This window comes from Lissotriton vulgaris, chromosome 6, assembly GCF_964263255.1.
Source record: "Lissotriton vulgaris chromosome 6, aLisVul1.2, whole genome shotgun sequence".
Lineage (NCBI taxonomy): Eukaryota > Metazoa > Chordata > Amphibia > Caudata > Salamandridae > Lissotriton > Lissotriton vulgaris.
The window spans coordinates 132,423,148-132,442,592 of NC_141694.1; the positions used below are offsets into that span (position 1 = coordinate 132,423,148).

At 43.2% G+C, this 19,445-nt stretch overlaps 1 protein-coding gene across 1 annotated transcript in view; it reads left to right on the forward strand.

The window, feature by feature from the left end:
- DNAH14 (dynein axonemal heavy chain 14) overlaps positions 1-19,445 on the forward strand; it is a 1,270,113-nt gene that overhangs the window by 1,128,180 nt on the left and 122,488 nt on the right. The window contains exon 81 of the mRNA XM_086926153.1: positions 14,439-14,635. Within this exon, the coding sequence (XP_086782279.1) occupies positions 14,439-14,635 (197 nt within the window). The remainder of the gene's footprint in view (positions 1-14,438; positions 14,636-19,445) is intronic.

The following is a 19,445-nucleotide window of genomic DNA, read 5'->3' on the forward strand; positions in this document are numbered from 1 at the left end:
TCAAAGATTGCAATATAACACTTAAGCTTAGTTCGTTATATGAACCACACAAAAATGGACAGGTGGAACGATTTAACAGGGTACTAAAGACCTTTATTATTGACTCAGTAAAATGTGGTGGTAGCTGGATGAATGCGTTAAGAGAACCGTTGTGGAATTATCGTATCACGCCTCACACTACTACCAAAATCAGTCCTTTTTAACTTCTTAAAGGAAGAGAGCCTGCATCTAATGTATGTCCGTGGTGGTTTAAGAACAGATGTCAGGATACATTTAATGATAGAGAATGTATACATAATATTGCTAAAAAGATTGGTATTAAACAACTCAAAACTGCCAGATGGTATAATGATAAATGGAAAACTAAAACACATTCTTACCAAATTGGTGATTGGGTTAGGATTCTCAAACCAGGTTTGCTAAGTAAAGGATCAAACAAGTTTGATAAAGCTATTCAAATAAAAAAAGTATTCACTAATAGTGTTATCACCCAGGATGGTAAGGTTTGGAATGTGAGGAGATTGGCAAAATGTCCATGGTTGAACAATTATCACTTTGACAATGACAAAGCTATACATCATCCCACCAAGCATCCTAATTTGTCTAATGGTGTGTCAAATAATGAAACTGTGGCTTCTAGAGTTAAGATATTAGAACGTGTTAGACATGTACCAAAGAAATGTTTGGATTTTGTGAATTGATATTTCCTTGTTATGTTATTTCTATAGTTTTTTTTCTTTATTTCTTGGAAAAGGGGGATGTGTTGCATTCCTAACATAGTAATCATTTCATTTTGTATATAACTCTTTTGTGTCTATAGTTATGTCATGCTAGTCTTGTTAACCCTGGCATGAGACTTGTTTATCTTTAGACAAGGTTCCATGTTCTGGCCTGTTGTATTGAACCTGTACATTCTGTATTATGGTCAGTTGCACCTATGTGATCCATTCACTAGAATGGATCACATAGCCGTGCTGGAATAAATCTTCATTTCATTTTATTGACTTGTATCTGAGTACTTCTTAATAATTACCCTTAGAAACTGTCATTGGGCATGTCACCTCTAGTAAAAATGGTGATGCAGAAGTAGTGGATGAGTATTCCTCCGTAGTACGTACTTTGAATAAGAGGTTAAATCCTAAGAAGAATGTAGTGTTAGTACGGCATGAACTCTTGCAGCGTTGCCAAGCGACTGGAGAACCCATTGATGATTTTGTAGCTGTGTTATGCACATTGGCCATAACATGCAACTATTGTGATCTTAAATATGAAATTATAAAGGACCTGTTAATTGAAAAAACTAACAGTAAAAAAAAAACAAGAAAGATTGTTGTCAACTGAAGATCCAAGTCTGGAAGAGGCTTTAATTATTGCAAGAAGTATTGAGCACTCCCAACATTGTATGAAAGAGATGGATGGAAGTGCCTCACATGAGGCTAACTTGATGACCAAACATGCAGATAAAGGAAATGTTAAAGTTCCTGATAAAAACGTGTGAGCAATGAGGTGTTTTAAGTGCATAAAAACAAGGTCATTTTACAAGACTGTGTAAATCATACAAAGGTCAAAAGGGACAGAGTGACACTATTGTTAAATTAATTGAAGATGGCTCGTCTCACGAGGACGAGAGTATGATTTTAATGTTGTCTTCATCACGCTGTGACAAAAGTGTAGTGTCAGCCATGCATAGTGTAGATAAAAGGAAGTCTCCAATCTGTGAAATCACTACAAACAATGTCAAAGTAACAGTGATGTCTGATTCAGGTATGCCATTTTTATTGATTGGGAAGACTAACTTTGCCAGATTGAGTATTCATGTTTAAGTGAGTCGCATCTCAAAATCTTTGCGTATGGCTGCAAAAAAGTGGAAGTGTTCAATTTGAAGCTACTTTGGGGTCTGACAACAAAACACCCAGTGGCACAATATTCATGGCCAAAGGTGATTCAAATTTGTTGGGAATGAATAGTCAGGAGAATTTGGATATAATTCTGGATCCCAATCATCCAAAATTAGTTCTGTCCAGACAACGTTTATTGGAAATACGCAGCAATGCGGTGTGTAATTTGGATGAGTGTAGGTGGGTAGCTAAGTATCCTTGTGTCTTTACAAATACCCTTGGAAAACTTAAAGGATTCAAGTACTGCATTGTTCTAAAGGAAAATGCAGTGCCCAAAATACATACGGTGAGGCACATTCCTCTCAGTCTAAGGAATGACCACAAGTCTGAATTAGAAAAGTTATGCAAATTAGGCATCATTGAACCAATTAAAGGGTCGGAGTGGTTGGCCTCTGTAGTTTTAGTAAGCAAATCTGACAAGACCTTAAGATTATGTGTTGACTTGCGCGAAATGAATTCCAACATCTGGGTCGATCGCCAACCACTCTCGAATATGAAAGGTGCCAGTGCTTAATTGGAGCCTGTGGCTTCCGGTGCTCAGCACCGGCACTACATTGTCAACACTGGTGCTTGTGACTGTCTGCCACAAGGGTGCTGTCTGGTAAATTTAGAGATGACCACAACAGCATTTAATTATTTATTCAGTATACATTTAAAATGACCATTACCTTCTACCCAAGCCATCCTTATAGCTTTGGGGACTTGCAATAGCCCAAATTGTCACACTTGTAGGAGTGTGATTGTTAGTAGTTGTGTTGTTACTATCATTTGCAGCGCTGGCAGGGACAATGTATGGTGCACGCTGCTGTGGCCTCCTGTCGATAGCCCTGGCACTTACTTTTTTAAAAAAAAATAAGCACTGAAGGGTGACGCAATATTTACAACACTAGACATGGCATCTGCTTACCACCAAGTAGAGTTGTGCAAGGAGTCGAGGCATCTGACTTCCTTCATAACTTTAACTTTACAGACGGATGCCATTTGGATTGGCTTCAGCATTGTCTGTGTTTCAGAGACTGATGAATAATTTGTTCAAGGACGTGCATGAAGTGTTGTGCTTCCAAGGAGACACCTTAGTCTATGGAAAAAATAGTCATGAGCATGATGAAAGATTGGACAAAGTACTGGAGATTTTGAATGTCTGGTTTGACATTAAAGAAAGACAAGTGCAGCTTTTGTTGTGATGGTGTGGATTATCTGGGTCATCATGTTTCAAGTAAGGGTATTGAGCTAAAGATTAAACTTTTAAAGTCAATAGTGAGTGGACCCGCACCTAGTGACAAGGATCAGCTCAGATCATTTCTTGGTTTAATTAAATATTACGCAAAATTTGGAGGTTATTTTTCCAGCAAGACTGTCACTTTGAGTGAACTATTGAAAAAATGAGTTAAATATGAATGGAGTGCCAAGTCTTAGAGTGATTTTGGAATAATAAAAAAGGAAATTGTCTCTGCCCTGTCCCTCAATCCTTTTGACACCCATAATATGTGTATCATCACTACTGATGCCAGTAACTATGGGTTGGGTGTGGTCTTAATGCAGAAATTAGGTAAAGGCAAGGAAGAATTCATTGCTTTCGCATCCAGGGCACTTCATGGTGCTGAATCTCCTTATTCCACCATTGAAAAGAAGGCCTTGGACTTGTGATGGGAGGTTCATTACTTTAGAAATTTTGTGTGGGGCAATCAATTAATTCTCTGCACCGTTCACAAGGCACTAGTGGAGCTATTCAATACTGGCAATGGAGGTTGAGAAACTCCGCTTTTTGCAAAGTTGCAGTACCGTATGCAGGAGTATTATTATAAGTTGCACTTTGTTCCCGAAGTCCACAATTGTTCAGCCGATTGTTTGACGTGCCTCCGGTGAAAGAGGAGGCTGATAAGAACATGGACAAAGAGGATGATTTGGAGTTTGTGAGTTCTGTGAGTACCATCACTGATTGGATGTTATTTGAAGAGGATGGTGCACTGCTGCTAGTCATGATGAGGTATTGCCGAAGGTAGTCAAGTGTGTCATAGGTTGGTGGCCATGTACATGTCACTTTGAGGAGGCAATGATACCATTTTGAAGGTCTGCTAATGAGTTGCCACTTGTTGGTGGAGTTTTTTTGAGATGTGAGCGGTTAGTAGTGCTCAAAGGCTTGAGATTTAAAATTCTGGAATTTGCTCATGAAGTGCAAATTGGCATGCGGGCAATGAAGCGTACAGTCAAAGAGGATGTTTTGTGGCCGGGAGTAGACAGGGCTGTGGAATGCTATTTGAGGGAGTGCAATGCGTGTGTTTTAAGAGACAAGTCACATGTTACAGTGCCATCATCTGTTATGGCTGTAGACAGTAATGGTGTGCCATGGGGATCACTGACATAATATCGAGGGACAGAATATCGACCATCAAGAATATCGTTGACAAAATATCGACAGACAAAATATCGAGTTTCTATCTACAAACAGGTAAGTACAAAAATATTGAGTTAAAAATATTGTTTACTAAAATATCGTTTTTAAAAATATCGACTTTACTAAAAACAATGTTAAATTAAATTAATATTAAAAATTAATTACTAAAATATACTTAAAAATACTTAAATTAACTTATAATAATTAAATAATTAATGAAAGTAAAACAAAACATTTTTTATTCATATTTGTTAAAACATATATATATAGTAACAAAATATAATTAAATAATAGCCAATATTATTAACGTACAATAACAAAAGTGTAAAAATTACTATTCCCACTCCAAAGAGTGCAAGCGTAGGGAAAGGGTTGGATAGCGTAGGGGTTAAAATTACTATTCCCACTCCAGTCGGTGCAACAGTAAGGAAAGAGTTGGATAGCGTAGGGGTAAAAATTTATATTCCCACTCCAGTGGGTGGAACAGTAGGGAAAGTGTTGGATAGCGTAAGGGTAAAAATTACTATTCCCACTCCAAAGAGTGCAACAGTAGGGAAAGCGTTGGATAGCGTAAGGGTAAAAATTACTATTCCCACTCCAAAGAGTGCCACAGTAGGGAAAGCGTTGGATAGCGTAGGGGTTAAAATGACTATTCCCACTCCAGTGAGTGCAACAGTAGGGAAAGAGTTGGATAGCGTAGGGGTTTAAATTACTATTCTCACTCCAGTGGGTGCAACAATAGGGAAAACGCTGGATAGCGTACAGGTAAAATTTACTATTCCCACTCCAGTGGGTGCAACAGTAGGGAAAGCGTTGGATAGCGTAGGGGTTAAAATTACTATTCCCACTCCAGTGAGTGCAACAGTAGGGAAAGCGTTGGATAGCGTAGGGGTTAAAATTACTATTCCCACTCCAGTGGGTGCAAGAGTAGGGAAAACGTTGGATAGCGTAGAGGTAAAATTTACTATTCCCACTCCAGTGGGTGCAACAGTAGGGAAAGCGTTGGATAGCGTAGGGGTAAAAATTACTATTCCCACTCCGGTGGGTGCAACAGTAGGGAAAGCATTAGATAGCGTAAGGGTAAAAATTACTATTCCCACTCCAAAGAGTGCAACAGTAGGGAAAGCGTTGGATAGCGTAAGGGTAAAAATTACTATTCCCACTCCAAAGAGTGCAACAGTAGGGAAAGCATTGGATAGCGTAGGGGTAAAAATTACTATTCCCCATCCAGTGGGTGCAACAGTAGGGAAAGCGTTGGAAAGCGTAGGGGTTAAAATTACTATTCCCACTCCAAAGAGTGCAACAGTAGGGAAAGCGTTAGATAGCGTAGGGGTTAAAATGACTATTCCCACTCCAGTGGGTGCAACAGTAGGGAAAGCATTGGGTAGCGTAGGGGTTAAAATTACTATTCCCACTCCAGTGGGTGCAATAGTAGGGAAATCCTTGGATAGCGTAGGGGTTAAAATTACTATTCCCACTCCAAAGAGTGCAACAGTAGGGAAAGCATTGGATAGCGTAGGGGTTAAAATTACTATTCCCACTCCAGAGAATACAACATTAGGGAAAGTAAATACTTCATATATTATTTAAAAAATTTAAAATTAATATCTATTAATAATTAATTGAAAATAATTAAACATTTTATATAATATAATAATTAATATATTAAAATTACTAATTAACAATAATTATTTCAATTGATCACCTATTAATACAAATTAATTAAAAATTAACAATTAATTATTTAATAAATAGAAATTATTTAACAATTATTTCCAATTAAATACATTTTAATAAATTTAATAATTTAATTAATTATTAATAAATTACTTCACAACCTATTCCCCTATAAACCCACACCCGCTACAGAAATTAAATTAGTAACGTTTACATAATTACCAACTAATCAATTAATAAAAATTAATTACCAATTAGAATTAAATTAATTAACAAATATAAATTAATTAACAATTAATAAACAATTACTATCAATAAATAAATTTACGTATTTAATTAACTATAATTAAATTACTTCCCACCCTATTCCCCTATAAACCCACAACCCGCTACAGAATTAAATTACGCAATAATTATAAAAACAAAATTCATTAATTAAAATTAATTATAACATAAATACACACTTTTCACACATATTATAACATAAAAATACACTATAAAAAATTAGATATTATTAAAAAATCGATATTTTTAACTATCTATATTATATACTTCGATATTTTAACTATCTATATTTTTAACAGTCGATATTACTTCACTTACCTTAAAAACGATATTTTGGTTATCTATATTCTGTCCTGTCAATATTTTGTCCAGTCTATATTTAAAACTCGATATTATGTCCAATCGATATTTTGGACTCCGTGCCATGGCATAAGCTAGCTTTTGACATAGCTGGACCTTTTGGGATTCTACCGAGTTCGCCCAAGTATGTTCTTGTATTGGTGGACTAGATGTCCAAATGTACTGAGGTGAACTTTGTTAGTTGTGTCAATGCAAGAGTGATTGTTAACTTCTTTCAGGAGGTGTTTATCAGATAAGGATTTAATTAGGAATTAGTGACGAACTATTGCGTTCAGTTAGTGTCCAAAGAAGCGAGTGAGTTCCTCGAATCGAAAGACATCAAACATGTGAGAACCTCTTTATATCACCCCCGCAGTAATGGCTTTGTTGAGAAAGTGAATCGTGTAATTAAGGATCAACTTCAGCTGGCATTAATCACTGGGCTGGATTGGGAGAAAGTTATCCAGGATATGTTGTGGGCCATAAGAACAACTCAGCATATCAGTACAGGGATGTCTCCATTTTCCTTACTTATAGGCAGAGTTGCATGTACCCGGTTAAAGAGAGCGCATAGGGAGAAAGACCCTTGACAGCGAGAAGGTGGGAAGTGGGTTGGATGTGTTAGGCATGTTCAGGAAAAGTATAGCGCTAAGAGTGATGTCAGTCAGAACTGAGAGGTTTAAGTGTGTGTCAGTGAATTGGTGAGAGTTCTTATTCTTCGGCATGTGAGAAAAGGCCACTATAGATTTATTTTCGTCTCCCATGTTAGTGAGAGAGGTAAAGGATTGTTTGGTGGTCTTGGAGTATGTGCTGATTTGTTGAAAAAGGCAGAGCATAATACGAGCATTGAAGAAAGTCACTTTAACTCTCCAAAAATAGTTATTGAATTTGTCACGTTTAAATAGGAACACGGTTTACATGTAAGGATGGTCTCTATGCATGCATTTGGATCTTTCATGTTAAATACTGTATTGTATAACTTCATAGTTTGTTTTCCGTTAGGCATAGTGTATATCATACATTAGCTTTCAGTTTGTTCTGTGTCATTTTCTTTTGCAGGTTTTCCCCGGTGGTGTTCTTCATTTCTAATAACAGTGTTAGTTGTATTTTGTTATTGCTTTATGTTTTTGCGTTGTAAGCGAAGGGGATATGTGGGGTTTGTATTAGCATTCCAGCGGGTGTCGTCAATGCAGGGAGCGTGGCATATAAGGGTGGATTCTGAGGTCGGCGGTTGCCTGTTGGCTCTCGGTGTTGTTGGTTTATTTCACTGTGTTTTGCCAGTACATTCTCCATTGTAGGCACCCCCTTGTTCAAAGAACCAACTTCACATTATACAACAAGTATGCGTATAACGTCTTCCATTGTAGTTTCCAGAGAAGTCAGTGTCCGGTGTAAGCGGTGTTTCATACCTTGCAAGTCTTTTAAGGTTTTGAAGTTGCCATAATCTTGGGCTTAGCCTTGAGTAAGTGCAGTCCCCGAACTTGCTGGTTGATCCACATCGTCACCAAAGGCAATCCGAAAATGTGAGTCCTCAGAGGAAAGAAGTCGTCTTTGAGCAGGGCATATTATTTTTGGCAAGACATTATGGCTGTATAAAGCTATGCGGTGCTTTATCAACGAAGATACATGCCTGCAGTCAAGTCCTGGGGAAACTCAAGACCTAACACAGTGACCCCTACCTCCTTCAAGGAGGCCTCTTATCCAAGTACTTTGTTGCCAGTCTTCAATTATCCTGCAGACTCCCGCAGGATAATCCGGGAAAGTGCAGGCACCTTCATGGAAATGCTGGGTTCCATCCTGTTTATCGGTGCATAGGTGGGTCCAGCAGATTGGCCTGTGCCACTATCTTGCCCTGCTTTCAAATCAACATGGTGCTTGGGCTCCTACCAGTGCTGAGATCCCAACAAGCCTTTTGGCTGTGCCCCCATAGTTCATACTCCCCTCTGCTAGCACTATGAGTAGCCAAACAACTCCAGCTCCTGGTTAACGTCTGCTGTTAGAGCTGTTGCAAAGCTTCGACAGCAATGGCTATCTTGGAGCACGCCAAGCTCTGCTTCGCAGCGCAGTCGGATTTGGATTTTGAATAACTTAGTGGACTAATGCACCCACTGGAAAGGTCTTGCATACTAATTAACACTGTTTATCAAAGCCAAGACCAGACAAATGGAGAGCACAATAAAAGTGATGTACATAGTAACTTGCAAATAATTTCCACTTTAATAAATTATGTCTTAACCTGCCTCAAACACAGAACAACGACGACGCCAACTCTTCCACCTTTATCGACAACCTCACCAACCTCGGACTCCGTCAACTCATCACAACACCCACCCACGCAGTCGGCTAGACGCTTGACCCCATCTTCTCCGCAAGCTCCCACGTCTCCTTCCACCACACCACCGAACTCCACTGGACCTCAGCCCAACGCTGTTCAACATCTACATGGCACCGCTCGCCCACGTCGCCCGACTGCATGACCTCAACATCATCTCTTACGCCGATGACACCCAGCTGATTCTCTCCCTCACCAAGGACCCCCACACTGCCAAAACCAACCTCCACGAAGGAATGAAGGCCGTCGCCGACTGAATGAAGAACAGCCGACTGAAGCTGAACTCGGACACGGAGGTCCTCATCCTCGAATCCACCCCTTCGGCCTGGGACGACTCCTGGTAGCCGACTGCGCTAGGAACAGCTCCGACACCCACCGACCACGCATGCAACCTAGGGGTCATCTTCGACTCTAACCCTCTCCATCATGAAGCAAGTCAACACCGTCTCCTCCTCCTACTTCAACACCCTCCGCATGCGCCGCAAAATCTACAAGTGTATCCCCGCAGAAACGAGAAGGACAGCAGACTGGACTACGGAAACGCCCTCTAAGCAGGAGCCTTGGCCAAATTCCTGAAGCGACTCCAACACATCCAGACCGCCCCGCACGCCTGCTCCTCGACATCCCTCACCACAACCACATCACACCCCACCTGAGAGACCTGCACTGGCTCCCTGTCGACAAGAGGATAACTTTCAAGCTCCTCACCCACGCACACAAGGCACTCCACAACACCGGACCAGCGAACCTCAACAGCCAACTCAGCTTCTACACCCCCACCCGCCAGCTCCGCTCCGCCGACCACGCCCTCGCTGCTGTCCCCCGCATCTGAATAGTGACCGCCGGCGGCAAATCCTTCTCCCACCTCGCCGCCAAGACATGGAACACCCTCCCCATCCGCCTAAGGCAGACCCAAGACCTAACTGACCTTCAGAAGACTCCTCTAGACTTGGCTCTTCGAACAGTAGCGTCCCCCCTCCCCCAGCGCCTTGAGACTCTCACTGGTATGTAGTGCGCTTTACAAATGCTATGATTGATTGATTGATTGGAAATGATGAAAAGCTGACTGGAGGATTTACTATGACGACTAAATTAAGGCTTATGATGAGGTTCTTACTCATGCAGATATTGTTCACTTATAATAAAAGTTGAAGTTGAAAATAATGACTGAGAAATGATATGCACTAGATGGAACTTTGAAGTACTAAAAATGTATTCATTAAATGGAAAAGGAATAGGTACTCTCAACAGAGCCAATTAAGTGTTTTCAATAGTGATAAGGTCCAGGAAAATGCCAGACGAACACACTCTTAATGCAAACATATTTTAACACTATGTTATTGTTATTGTTATTGTTATTTTTGATTTGTAGCGCGCTCAATCACCTACAGGCCTCTAAGCGCTCGGGAATCGATGGTAAACAACAACTTTGATAGTACAGAGGGCATCCACTAGCCTAAGTGGCTCACAGGGCTCTCCTGAACAACAACGTTTTCAGCCCCTTTCTGAAACGTAGGAGGTTTCCTTCCTTACGTAGTGGCTCAGGTAGTGTGTTCCATAAATGCGGAACCAGCACCGAAAAGGCTCTTCCGCCCTTGGTGGCGAGTTTGTACCGAGGGCAGACTAATAGCTGAGAGTCTGAGGATCTAAGAACTCTCTTTGGGCTATACATTGCCAGGCGATCTTTGATGTAAGCGGGTGCCATGCCATAGATGGCTTTATGGGCGATGCACAAGTTTTTAAATTCCACTCGCTCCTTAATAGGGAGCCAATGGAGGCTTTGTAGCAGGGGGGATGCTTTAGTGTGTCTTGGCTGTCTGAAGATAAGACGGGCGGCATCATTCATCACCACCTGTAGCCTATTTATCAAGGTTTTTGGTAGGCCAAGGTAGAGGGCATTTCCATAATCTATGCGTGAAATCACAGTAGCTGCGACGATGGAACGTAGCATAGATTGGGAAATGATAGGCACTAATTTCCGTAGCTGTCGGATAATATTAGTACAGCTGCCCACAACTGAGGAGATTTGGCTGACCATAGAGAGGTTACAATCCAATTTAATCCCCAGGCTCTTCACGTTCAAACTGGGTTTTGGAGCTGGACCTAACTCTGCGGGCCAGTAGAGGTCACACCATGGTGAGGTGGCAGATGAAATCACCAGAACCTCAGTCTTATCTGGATTGATTTTTAGGAGGTTTCCTGTCATCCACTGGACCGTGTGTCTCAAGATATTCTGAGTGTGGAGTTGGGCGGTGTTTGTATTGTCGACACTCAGCAGCAGCTGCGTGTCGTCTGCGTAGTTATATACTGTGCAGCCCACACTCGCCAGGGAGGCAATCAGAGGCTGCAGGTATAGATTAAACAGCAGTGGGGATAGGGCCGAGCCCTGAGGTACCCCACATTCTATTTCTCCCACTGCGGAGATTTCTTCTCCGAGTTGTATTCTTTGTGTCCTTCCTGACAGAAAGGACTGCAACCACTCGAAAGCCCGGCCTTTGATGCCAAAGTCACTCAGCCTTTCCAGTAGCAGCGCATGGCTGACGGTATCGAACGCCGCTGAAAGGTCTAATAAAATCAGGGCGCTCGGTTTTTTACCGTCAGCCAAGCCTCTCAATTCATCCAGCACCGAGAGCATCACCAACTCGGTGCTGTGATGTGCTCGGAACCCTGCTTGTCGTTCGTGAAGCAGGGAGTGGGACTCCAAGTACGTGGACAAAGATTTTAGTACATGTTGCTCCAGTACTTTAGAGAGGAATGGTAGCTGAGAGATCGGCCTGTAATTTTTTAGTATTGCGGGGTCTGCACCAGGTTTTTTCAACAGCGGTCTTACACGTGCTTCCTTAAGTGATGCTGGTAGTTGTCCTGATTCCAGGGATCTATTTAGGAGATGGATGACTTGCTCCTCCAATAGGGGACGGGCTGCCTGAAAAACTTTAGGTGGACAAGGGTCTGCTGGGGATCCAGACTTGATTCTGGCCATCAACTGCTGCAGGCTCAAGATGTCAATCTCTGGAAACAGTGTGATAGCACAGTCAGTTTGATTTCGGGGGATTATAGGTGTAGCATTCCATTAAGCGGCCCATTTTTTATATCCTGGATGATGGTTCTTACTTTCTCCAAGAAGTATTCCTGAAAGGAATTGCAGTTTATGGGAGACTGAACGCTGTCTGGTTTTTTGGTCAACTCCGACAGGATCTTAAAAGTCTCTTTCTGCACGTTGACTGCCTTAGTTAGACGGGATTCGTAGTACTCGGCTTTGGCAAGGATGATATCTTTTTTGTATGCGTTCAAGGAGGCACGGTAGAGGTTCCTGGCTGAGTCCTGTTTAGTTTTCCTCCAGCCTCTTTCTAGGGCTCTAAGTTTCTTTTTGTGGTCCCTCAGTGCTGGCGTGAACCATGGGGCGTCCTTACCCGGGCCTTTTAGCACCTTCATTTTTATTGGCGCTATCTGGTCAATAGCTAGTGTCAGGGAACGCGTTAAATCTGTGTATTGCTGATCTAGGCTATGATCTAAGTTCGGGGGGCAATCTCTGGGCAGGAATACCTCGGTCAGGGTCCTCAAATCGACCTCTGCCCATTTGCTGGTTTTCCTAGCCTCCAATGTTGGTTTGATTATTTGGCCCTTAATACGTAGCTCACAGGATATTAGATGGTGATCAGATCAAATACATGGGGCAACTTCTTTCAGTGTTAGTGAGGGGTCTGTAGTCCATACCAGGTCAAGGGTATGACCTTTGGTGTGCGTGGGGACCTTCACGATTTGTTTAAAGTTTAGCGTTGACATCAAGGTGTCCAAGTGGCGCATAGGAGCGTCCCAATGGGGTTTATCCCAGTGCAAGTTGAAGTCTCCTGTGACTAAGATTTTCGAGTAGCGAGTACAAAGGTCTGATATGATGGGGGCGAATAAGTCCTGGAAAATTGGGGTTGCGTTGGGAGGGCGATAGACCGCTAGCACCACCCAGCATGAACTGTTTACTGTGACTTTCACCCCAAGCAAATCAGCCAGGTCGACTGTCTCTGATAGTAGAATTTCTACTGACAGCATCTTTTTAAAAATCACAGCTACCCCTCCTCCCCGTGTGTTTCCTGGGCGGTTTTGCCATAAAGCATCATAGCCGCTGGGGAGAGCGGCCAAGATGTCTGGCATTGAGCTCTCACTCATCCAGGTCTCTGTTAAGGTCAGTATATCAGTGTCGTTGTTTTGCAGCAGGTTGTAGACCTCAACGTGGTGGCAGTGGAGTGATCTGGTATTTAGGCTTGCTATTTTCAGGGTGGAGAATGCATCTTGATGTATAGTGTTCAATGGTTTGTAGATAGCATGTGTTTTTAGTATCTTCAGGGTGTTGTTATCAAGGCAAGCCTCACCCTTATCCAGATTACATAGGTCTTCCGAGGTGTAGGAGCGCATTTGTCCAGAGGTCCCTGCCCCCGAGCCCGTCTGAGCGCGGACGGGCGCAGACGGGCTGGACTCTGGCGCGACTCCGGCGACGCTCCGGCGAGCCCGCCGCGCGTACCCGCTGCGCATCAGCATGGCTGCCTTAAATGCTGTTCTAGCGTCCTTCTGACGACTAGAGCAGCCAATCCTTGCCCTCACCAAAGATGTCCGCCGTTCAGGCGGTGTGGTGCCCTTCCCTGATATAAGAGATCCGCTCTAAGCGCGGTAATGTGGCGAAAAACGGGTGCAGGTATGCGGTCACATTGATTTTTAAAAGCAGGGTACAGTGCCTAAATTATACAACAAAATAACGGACAAAACGGGGATTTTTAATATTTCAGTATTTAGCTCTCAATAAGCGCACAAGTAAACGTTGTTAAACGTAACCTGAGATTTGGTTCGGAGAATGAGGTTTAAAAGATAATTCCTCACAATAGTGTGTTTCAGGAATTTATTATTATTTACTTGGACCATAGCTGTGAGTAACAATGTTTGGGTAAAGTTCTTGCTTCAGCATATTACGGATGTCTTTTATTACCAAACATAAAGCAATAGTCCCTTTTCCCTTCCTTACATTAGAGCCTAAGACATCATTGATATTGCATCCTTGTAGTAGATATTGGTGCACTGGTCTGAAACTGGGTGGAAAATGATGGAAGGAATGTTAATTGGGAGAGTCTAGGATACAATGGCACAGGTTTAAGGTGAAAGGCCAGGTCGTTAGTTCAGCCAGGTATTTCACATCATCCTACTATGAATAACCGAGTGGCAGCTCTTGTTCGGATCCTCTTCCTCTTCCTGACCTAGCAGAAGCTGATGAGATAGCATTTATGCATGCCACCCTACATTGGGCGACATGCAGCCATCCAGTTTACACATGCGCATTGCACCATCCCAGAAAACAAGATGTTATGCTTAACAAATTCCCAACATAATCAGTCACTCCAATTTAGACTTCAAATGCCAAATGTGAAACTCAATACCCAACTAAAAACAGGTTATTTACTGTTCTGACACAGGTAATCAAACCTACTGCTTTTAGAAAAATTAATGTTGCAATTTATGTGTTCCTTTTTAGGTAATGATTCCCTTATAAATTCAGCATTGATAACTGTCCTACGTCAAGAGATTGACCGATTTAATCAGTTGCTGACTGTGGTGCATCGGTCATTGCGCTCCCTGCAGCAGGCGATACGTGGGGAGATCCTTCTGACCAAGGGCTTGGAAGAAGTCTATAATTCGCTCGTCAATTTGAAGGTTCCAACATTTTGGCAGGTAAACTATTTCTAGATAGGAAATAATCTTTGGACCATATTTTGTTATTTTGCAGGTATTGATTTTGTTTGCGTTGCTTTACTCTAGAGACCTAGATATTTACGGTAAGCCAATTTCCAAGGCTTGTGGCAATGCAGGGTCTGTATATCTCCCTAAATGAGGGGACGTGCAGGCTATCTAGTAATCAGTATTTTGAGGTATTGTGGAAGGGGGCAACAGCCCATGAGAAAACAGCATTCAAAGTGGGTCACAAACGTCTGTGAATCAGTCAACTAACTAGTTAATAAGTGCTGGCTGAATGGACTAAATAATAACAGGTGGTGTAAAGAGAAGTATGTCCCCGAAGGTCTAGCTACCATGTTCTCAATTACACATTCATGGTCCATCTCTTGAGAAGCCTGTCTCTCTCATTAGTACGGAGGCAGATATTTGCATACATTGCTGTTGGAGAAAGTCAAACTTGTGGCAGTCCACCACTGTCTCACGCTGAGGCGTCCATTGGGGTCCAATGATTGTAAGGTAGTCTGGAGGTGCAGGGTTGCTTCGGGCTAGCTAAGGATTTCCACGCTAGACAAAGGAAGAAGCATCAGAAGGCAAGCAGAAGTTCTTCTTGACAAAAAATTCCACTTTAGTAAATGATGAATTATCACACTCACCCTTAGTTCTGAAATATATGTTCTATTTTAAATTTGAACTAAAAGTTCATAGTATTTAGTTGGGTTATGTCAAAGCGCAGGTCGATTAGGGATCACACCGCAGCTCAAATTAAATCTGCCAACAACTCCGCAAAAGAACTTTTTGAGATTGTTCAAGATTTTATGAAACATGACTCTATGCACAGTAAAATAGTACCCTCTACAACACTTTGAAACGGTCTCTCTGTCTTCTTTCAAAACAAAATACAAACCATCTACTCCTCATTCCCAGCAAGGGAAGTCACTGCCTCTCCTCCCCCCTCCTTTTCCCCTCACACCTGGTCCGTATTCAGTCCTTTTAGCCTGGAGGCTTCTTTTAGCCAGCTGGTAAAAACGAAATCTGGATCTCCACTAGATCCTTGTCCAGCTAGGTTTTTTAAACTTCTGGCCCCACTATTAAATCCCCACCTCAACCTTCTTTGGAATTCTTCTCTGAATACCGGTATTTACCCTTCAGTCTGGAAAACTGCACCGGTTCAACCTATTCTTAAAAAAGAAGATGCTGATCCGGCTGAGTTGAAAAACGTCAGGCCCATCCCTCTCTTGCCAGCACCGGCCAATATCCTGGAACAAGAAGTACAAAAACAGCTGTTCTCATACCTAGAAGCCAACAAACTCCTCCATGACTCCCAGTCTGGTTTTAGGTCAGGATACAGTACCGAGACAGCACTGTTGGAAGTTGCTGAGAATGTCGGAGAGACCCTGGACAATGGCCACTGTGCTATGATCGTGCTGTTAGATCTGTTGGCAGCGTTCGATACGGTGTCCCATGCAATCCTGCTTGACAGATTAAGACAACTGGTGAAGGACTGGGTTCTTTTGGACCCAGCGGTGCCAGGGCACAACACCTGAAACCTTCGTGGGTAACCTGTTCCGGCGTACAAGTCACAGAGACACGGGACACTTCCTTCGGCGTCAAAGAGTCAAGGTTTATTTACTGCAGGGAACACAGAAGTCACAGGAAGTACATCGAGTGTAGTTCGGGGAGACTGCTTCAAATTGGTTATGTGGATCGCTCCTTTTATACAGTTTTTACCCATAGGCTAACATTGAACACAAAGGTTTACAACTCAGTTCCCACATCTAGCTCCCAGAGGGGTCGTTTTGGTCGCTTTCAAACATGCAAGGTCCGGAACATAAGTGCGGAAGCATTTGGCGGTTCCCAACTGTAAAAACCCATCTTCCCACCATTAGCAAATTCCAATCAGCAATCAAGTAGATCGAAACAGGAACGAAGACAGGTGCAGAGGAAGACGGAGACAGTGGGGAGATCGGAAAGGGTGTAAAAGGGGAGGTGTCGGGAAGCACGAGATACAGGCATCAAAGGGACGTGCCTAATGAGATGCACGGCTGAGACAATAAGCCCGTGCGGCAAGATGAGCCTCGAGCGGCGCCACCTGCCTTACAGTAGCAACCCCCTCGTCATAAAGACACTTTCAAAGGACATGTGTCTTCCGCAAATATCTTGGGAGTCCCAGGGTCGCGAAGCGGACAGCGTCCGTTCGCTGACTACTTGAGGGCAAGAGACAAAATGGATGCCGTATCTAAGATGGAACCCGTGGGTACAGATAAAAAGCCCACGTAACAAACGAACGGTTTAGGTTAGCACAGCGAAAACTGCGCACACTTACTAAACTCGTCATTTGCGGTTCATAGATACTAGACTCGACCATATTCGTGCGAGTCGAAAACACCACTTACAATTGTCACGGAACCTCAGACGCTCCTTTTGCCCTCATGTAGGCAAGCACTAGTCGAAATCATATTCGATATTCATCAGACCATCAAGATGTCGTTGTAGCATAGCCTTGTCCAACCGAGTCCCCTTGGTAACAGGTGGTTGTCTCATACACGTTGTAGCACAGAGGCCACATAAGGCAGGACCACACTGCACGCAAAGGCAACACGTGAACAGGAACACTACCACAACCCCGATGATCATCAGAATCTTCCAACCCCAAGTCGACATCAGGCCCCAAAACCAACCGAGTAACGTCCAATCCCCTACATCCACGTGTATGGATTCGGAGATCTTATGCAACTTCGAGATGGCTTGATAGACAGTAGGAGCATTATCAGGTATAAAAATGCAACAGCTCGAATGGATCACTTTACATACCCCACCGCGGTCTGCCAAGACGACATCTAAAACCATACGGTTTTGTAACGTCATAAGTCTCTCCGCCTGAAGTTCTGTGGTGATATTACCAAGGGCACTGGCAGTAACATTAGCTGTCGATTCTACCACTCGAGTCAAATGTCTCAGGTTCCTACTATTAACCACAGGTCCCCAAAACGGGAGGAAACCCTTGAAAAAGTCTCCTGCCTCTTGACCGGCAGTATCCTCTTCGCTAATTACGCCTCGTACAACTCTAGTCTTATGGTAATCGGCATCTACAGTGAACGTCGGAGGCAACAGATTTGCAACAAAACATGAGCCCATGAAGTCTGAGGGCAACCATGTATATGCACGATCATGACAGATGAAGTACGTACCCTTGGCAGCCAGAAACACAGGGGTCGGGGACATTGGCAGAACGTAACTTTCAATGCAAGCACTTACTCCAAGTGAGGCTTGCGAACCACGACCCACAAGACAAAGATTACCAGTGTGGGGTACGACCCATATTGGAGGCGAGCTTTTAAGCTGCTTTTCATTAGCGAACATACTATATTCCCCTCTACTCAGGACCCTATAGGCTTGTACCTCTTCTTTAGGGATGAGAAAAGCATCATGGATCTCATCTTCCAAATCCTGTATTGCCATCGATAACACCCACTGGTATGAGGTAGGACCAGGTTTGGGGGAACGTTGTTCTGGAGTGGGGTGGAAACCTAGTGCGCTTCGAAGCATTGTTTGGAATGCTCGAGCTGACCCTTGGGAACTATACGGTAACACCAGATATGGAATTCCCTTACCCGTAGTATGTGGCATCAACCCACACACCCAACAATTAGTAGTGTTAACCACTAACTGATGCTGATGGAGGAGCTGGATAAAGGAATTGTTGCGGAATTCTACACGTCTAGCCTGTTCGTGTTCCGGTAAAATGTGAAAGGAATGGGGAGAAGCAGTAGTAGCAGTAAGAGTAAGATTAGGGTAAGGAGTAGGAGTAGGGGTAGGAAGTAAAAAGTAAGACATAGTGTAATACACCCCACCCGCCAAGAATGCAGAAGCAGTTAAAAACAATACAAACAATTGAAATACAAAACATTTAGTACGACTGAGTTTCTGCAGTTTGACTCTATATGCCTGAGCTCCTTCCAAATCGTTCAGCTTCGAAAATGCCATTTCCCTACGACCGTCCGCAACGTTTCTTGACGCACTTCGTTCTGTGCAGCAATGGTCAATCCCCAGGAGTTCCTAGGAACCGACGGCCTATAACCTAGCGTCAAGACCTACTGTCCAGAAGGAAGTACGCGCGCGGCCCTACGGCCCTCTATACACAATATGTATTTATTTAGCACAATAATTCAGCTGTGGAAGGAAAAAGATTCAAGGAAGAAGCTTAATATATATACAAACAAGTTTCAATGATACGAAATGTTCAAGGTTGATCAGGGGAAACGAAGATATTGCAGGTATCAATTTCAGCAAAGCAAGAAAAAACTTTATTTGTCCTTAGTGTGAGAACGCAACGAATATCGATGTTTCCCAGGACGTGTCTGCTCGTCGAACAAAGGATCCGTTGAAGAGACAGCGTCCTGCTGATCAGTTTGTTGATTTGGTCTTGAGTCTTTTGCTGACAATGTTTCAACAGTGGCTTTCTGCTGCGCTGAGTGTTCACCAACAAGCTGTGCGTCGCTAAAAGGTACAAACGCCGGCAATGTTTCTGTTTCTGTTGACGCAATGCCTTTCCTTACCCACGGGTCTGCCGGCAAAGGAATAGGGACTCGTTTACAATGGGTAGCATGTACCCAATTCTTCCGCCCCTCAAGACGAACGGCAGTCCTCGTGGCCAGGAGCACCTGGAAAGGTCCAACAAAGCGGGGGTCCAGATTCTTCTTGCGTGAGAAGTTACGGGTAACTACCCAATCACCGGGCTGGAGCTGGTGGCCTGGACCCTCCGTCTGCGTCGGCAAGGCGTCGTAAACCTGTTGATGAATTAACCTCA